The sequence below is a fragment of the Pteropus vampyrus genome, unplaced genomic scaffold, assembly GCF_000151845.1.
Source record: "Pteropus vampyrus isolate Shadow unplaced genomic scaffold, Pvam_2.0 Scaffold286, whole genome shotgun sequence".
In the NCBI taxonomy this organism is placed as follows: domain Eukaryota; kingdom Metazoa; phylum Chordata; class Mammalia; order Chiroptera; family Pteropodidae; genus Pteropus; species Pteropus vampyrus.
Window position 1 is genome coordinate 438,249 of NW_011889067.1, and position 4,362 is coordinate 442,610.

At 44.2% G+C, this 4,362-nt stretch overlaps 1 protein-coding gene across 3 annotated transcripts in view; it reads right to left on the reverse strand.

Annotated features, from left to right (window-relative positions):
* Nucleotides 1-4,362, reverse strand: part of ADAMTSL3 (ADAMTS like 3) — a 111,311-nt gene that overhangs the window by 41,613 nt on the left and 65,336 nt on the right. For all 3 annotated transcript variants that reach the window (XM_023520971.1, XM_023520972.1, XM_023520973.1), the window contains exons 9-11: nt 2,970-3,108; nt 1,847-1,897; nt 1,035-1,239 (exon numbers count right to left, since the gene is read on the reverse strand). In XM_023520971.1, coding sequence (XP_023376739.1) covers nt 1,035-1,239; nt 1,847-1,897; nt 2,970-3,108 — 395 coding nt within the window. The remainder of the gene's footprint in view (nt 1-1,034; nt 1,240-1,846; nt 1,898-2,969; nt 3,109-4,362) is intronic.

The following is a 4,362-nucleotide window of genomic DNA, read 5'->3' on the forward strand; positions in this document are numbered from 1 at the left end:
GCCCTCTGTTTTGATGTCGTAAGTGGACACAGTCATGATATCGATGGGTCAGGGGTGGTATGACGGCTTTAATGCCAAAACAAAACATATGGGCAAAGCTTAGAAGAGCTGAAAACATGCTCGGCAGGTTGTAAAGTAATGTCGATTTTCAACCACAGGTCATGGAGTGATTTTTGGCATATAACTGAGGAGTTCAAAGAATGGAATGACCTTGCTCTAATAAAATCCTTCCGCCTCGGTCTACTTATTTACATGAACAAGCTTTCCTAATGTGTACGTGCAAAACAAAACAAGAAATCCACAGTAAAATTAAGAATAAAATTATGGCTGAACCCACATCCTATTCTAGTAATGAACTATTTTTTTAAGCCCTATTCGTCTTCTAGACTCATTTCAGATGAAAATCCACTTTCTGTGTGGAATCATGATTTACCAAAGTTTGAAATATATTTATGTTGTCTTGATTGTGTACTAAAATTAAATATAACTTCATCCAGGGGAACATTAATATTGAGAGCCTTATGACCAAAGGAATTTAAAATAATTCTAACCACTGCACATTTTCTTAGAGAAAAGCAGAATAATGTAAGCAATGAAAGACTTTAAAGCATAAAAGCACATTATATTAGGACAAATTTCTGTGAAGAAAGCGTATTGAAAATGTGAGTCCAATGGGGAAAAAAACGCAAAATATCCAAATTCTTTAGGAAGAGCTTGTTCGTACGTTTTTTAAATGAAAGATGGCAACATGGCATTTCATCCTCCTGGACACCTTTTTTAAAAATGCTGTTACACATTATTTTAAATGTCAGCATTCATAACATATTAGAAATGACCTTTTGATGTTCTTTTCATTTAAACTTGTGATTAAAAAAAAAATCGTTTTTAGGTGTCAACCTAAATATATATGAAGAGATATGTAATTTTCCAAGCATCTCTTTGGGGGCATGTGAACAAAAAAAGAACCAACGACATAGCAAATACTCATTACGGTCTGAGCCGTAATTAACAGCGGCCTGTGGGTCCCATCTCACCTGAGACCAGTCCATGGCGATCCACTTGGGGCAGTCGAAGAGATTGCACGCCTGCATGACCTTGGGCTTGGGCGCGTACATGCACTTCCACTCCTCCACCTGCAGGATCTCCCCGTGCATGGACTCCTCCACGCACACGAAGCTCCGCCTCTGCATGCCGCCTCCACAGGACGCCGAGCACGCTGTCCAGGGATTATGTTCCCAGCTCAAAAGCAAATAAATAAAAGCACGTTATTCATTTGTGGCTGGTGGGTTTGTTTCCAGCTCGCAAGAAGGTTCACAGAGGTGGCCGAGCTCAAGGAGCCAGGGGCATGGAAATGAAGACTGCAGTCTTCACGGCCATATGCCAGCTCCGGGCCCAGGTGTGTAACGCCCTCGTCACCTTCCACGGAGCCACTGTGAGAACCAAATTATTTAAAATGCTGAGTGTGAAAGCAGCTTTAAGCTGTCTCTGAACTATAAAACACCGAAGGCCAGTATTTCTAGAGAATCACAGAAACTCAAAGTCAGAAAGGACCTCACGAGTCATCTAGGCGGGAAAAGGGGTCCAAATTTCTGATCACTTGCGATGCTTGAGCTCCCTCCTCGGCACCCCTCGCCCAAGACCTTCCCGACACCCCCGGTGACGGCAAACATTGCCGTCGGAGGCAGCCTATCCCACCTAATGATTATGGGGCTGAAGTCTGTTCTGCCTTAGCTCTCTCTTTAAAGGATCTGCCATCCATCCTCCTACATTTTCACTACTGCTATACATCCTACAGTCCCTTGCAAACGACTTGGAGTAAATTACGAAAAGTAAAGGCATCACTCACCGAGGAAGAGGCTGGAAGTGGTCATAGGGCATGATCTCTTTGAATCCATCACTACAAATGAAATCGTTGTGACACAATCATTTCTAAATCAATGAGCACATCTATTAATTTGACTAGTATAGATTTGACATCCCAAAACACAGATCTCTTTCAAATGGAAAACTATGCAAAGTGCTATGAATAATTCACCCAAAATTCAGCCAGCATCTCCTTAATTTCCAGAAACATCTCTGACATATACCATCCTCAGTTTGATAACGAAAATATAGGAAAAGCAACCAGCGGCACACATTAATCAAACGGAAAAGGTTCTCTTAATTTAGCTCACTCTCTTCATTCCTTTTATTCACCTAAAAAGGTTATTATTTTGATAAAATATATGAATGATATGAACACTGTCATATAGGTAGGACCTTCAGAAAAGCATTTTATTTCACAGACTCCGTCCTTTGAAAAGGTCTCTATTAATAATCATGGGACTACAGGAAATGGGCAGTTCAGTGACAGGAAATGAAACCCACTGAGAATGCTTCCTTCTCCACTTGCACACCTCCACGAGAGCCAACCAGACAAGATCTGGGCGATTCTGGGACTGGATACTGTGTCATTATTTTAAGATCCTCTAGCAAAGCCAGGAAACCTCCCCAGGCACTCCAAGTCAGCAGGTACTACATTATGCAACAGGAGGGTTCATGCACTGCCTTTACGCTCTGGTGTGAAAACTTGTACTTCCTTGCACAACGCATAGCTATCCTGAATTTAATGTGAACGCTCCGGGAGTCCAAACGTGGTCATGGGTGACCGGACTGAAAAGCTAACAAGGCGAGTTCAAGATATTCGGGAACTGGCACCATGGCGCCTGGAGGAAGAGATCTATAATACCACAGATGCTGGAGATGTTCAGAGAGGTTTACTAGGAAAGGTTAAATATGGCGGAAACACAGCCCACAACAAGAGAGAGCTTGGAGGCGAGGAGCCTAACTCCCACCGACCACGGTTAGCGACGCCGACGCCGGTACCCGCCACCAGTGCTGTGGAAGGGGTCACTCGGCAAGGAGCGAGCCGTGTCGGCTGCAGCCGATCTGTCTCTCCCGAGAACGAGGAGCGCGGGCAGCGGTGCTACCTGGAGGGGCAGGGGTCCATGCTGCACTCCCTCAGCTTGGGCTTGGGCTTCACGTTCTCGGGGTAGTAGTGGCAGTAGTGGTCAGGGACCACCCTCTTCAGGCGGATATCCACACACTCGGCCGAATTGAGCTGATAACCTGACGCGGGAGAAAGGAGATGGCTGAGTGTGGCACCTGCTTCGGTTTCACCTGGCAAAGTTATCCCTCGTCACGCACGTTTTTAAAAATTATTCTTCTTTAAGAAACGGGGCGGTTCTCAACCCTGGCTGTATAACTCAACCGCTCGGGGATTTTTAATGTACATCGATGCCCAGATCCCCTCGCAGTCCAATGAACTCAGAAACCGGGTGGCTGGATCCAGGGATCGGTTTTGTTGTTGTTTTTTAAGGTTCTCAGGCTCTTCTAAGATGACTAAAAGATTGCCAACGACTACTTGAACTGATTACGGTGGTCTCGGAACTTATAACTAAGAAGTTATACTAGAGAGCCCTTTGAAAAACGCTTGGACCTTTGTGCAGAAGGTTCGTTATTCTGTGTCCTGACTTTGTTGTCACATCTTGCTGTCGTCACGGCACCCAGAGACCCTACTTAATGTTTACATGCCCACGTCATGTTGTTTTGCGTGTATATCTGTTTTAACTAAAAAACTGACCCCGTCTTTTAAATCTTGGTCTGTTTTCTACTTTTCTGACTCCAGATTGCATTTTTGAGAGCCACCCTGCTCTGGGCCGTTGCTTCTTGTCTGCTGCGTAGTATTCCACTGCTTGCAGAAACCACAGTTCGCTGTTTGGCTGTTCTGGGTACCTCCAACACCAATTAACTTCTATAACTGGGGATTAAGTACTGTCTATACAGGGAAGAACAGAATCCATTCCCCTGTATCTCCCTCTGCCTCACAGGCCTTTGAAGGGCAAGAAATGAAGGCTTATTCCTAGCTCTGTTAAATTCAGTTTGTACCGACTCTACGGAAAATGAGCATTCTACATGGATGAGCGCTGTAAATTAAAAAACAAACAAACGAACAAACTCACAAAGGGGCACTTCCATTTCCTGAAAGAGCTGATTCCAGGTTTGCTGTCACCACAGAAGTGCCATGTTAAGTTTTTTTCTTTTTTTTTAAGGTAATTTTTCAAAACCAGAATGAGCTCTTCGGGGGGCGGGGGGGAAAGCCCAACATTGAGTTCTCAGTCTCAGCCAATCGGTCTAAAGATCTAAAAATACACTAAAAGGCCTGATTGCCGAGAGGAATCTGATTTTACAAACCACTAGACAGTTTTCTACAAGTCATGGCTTGGATGGAAGCTGAGCATAGAAGGACAGACCGGTATGCATTATAAAAAGCAAGGGCGAAACCACAGGAACGAAAATCCAAATGGAGTCAATAAAATGTCA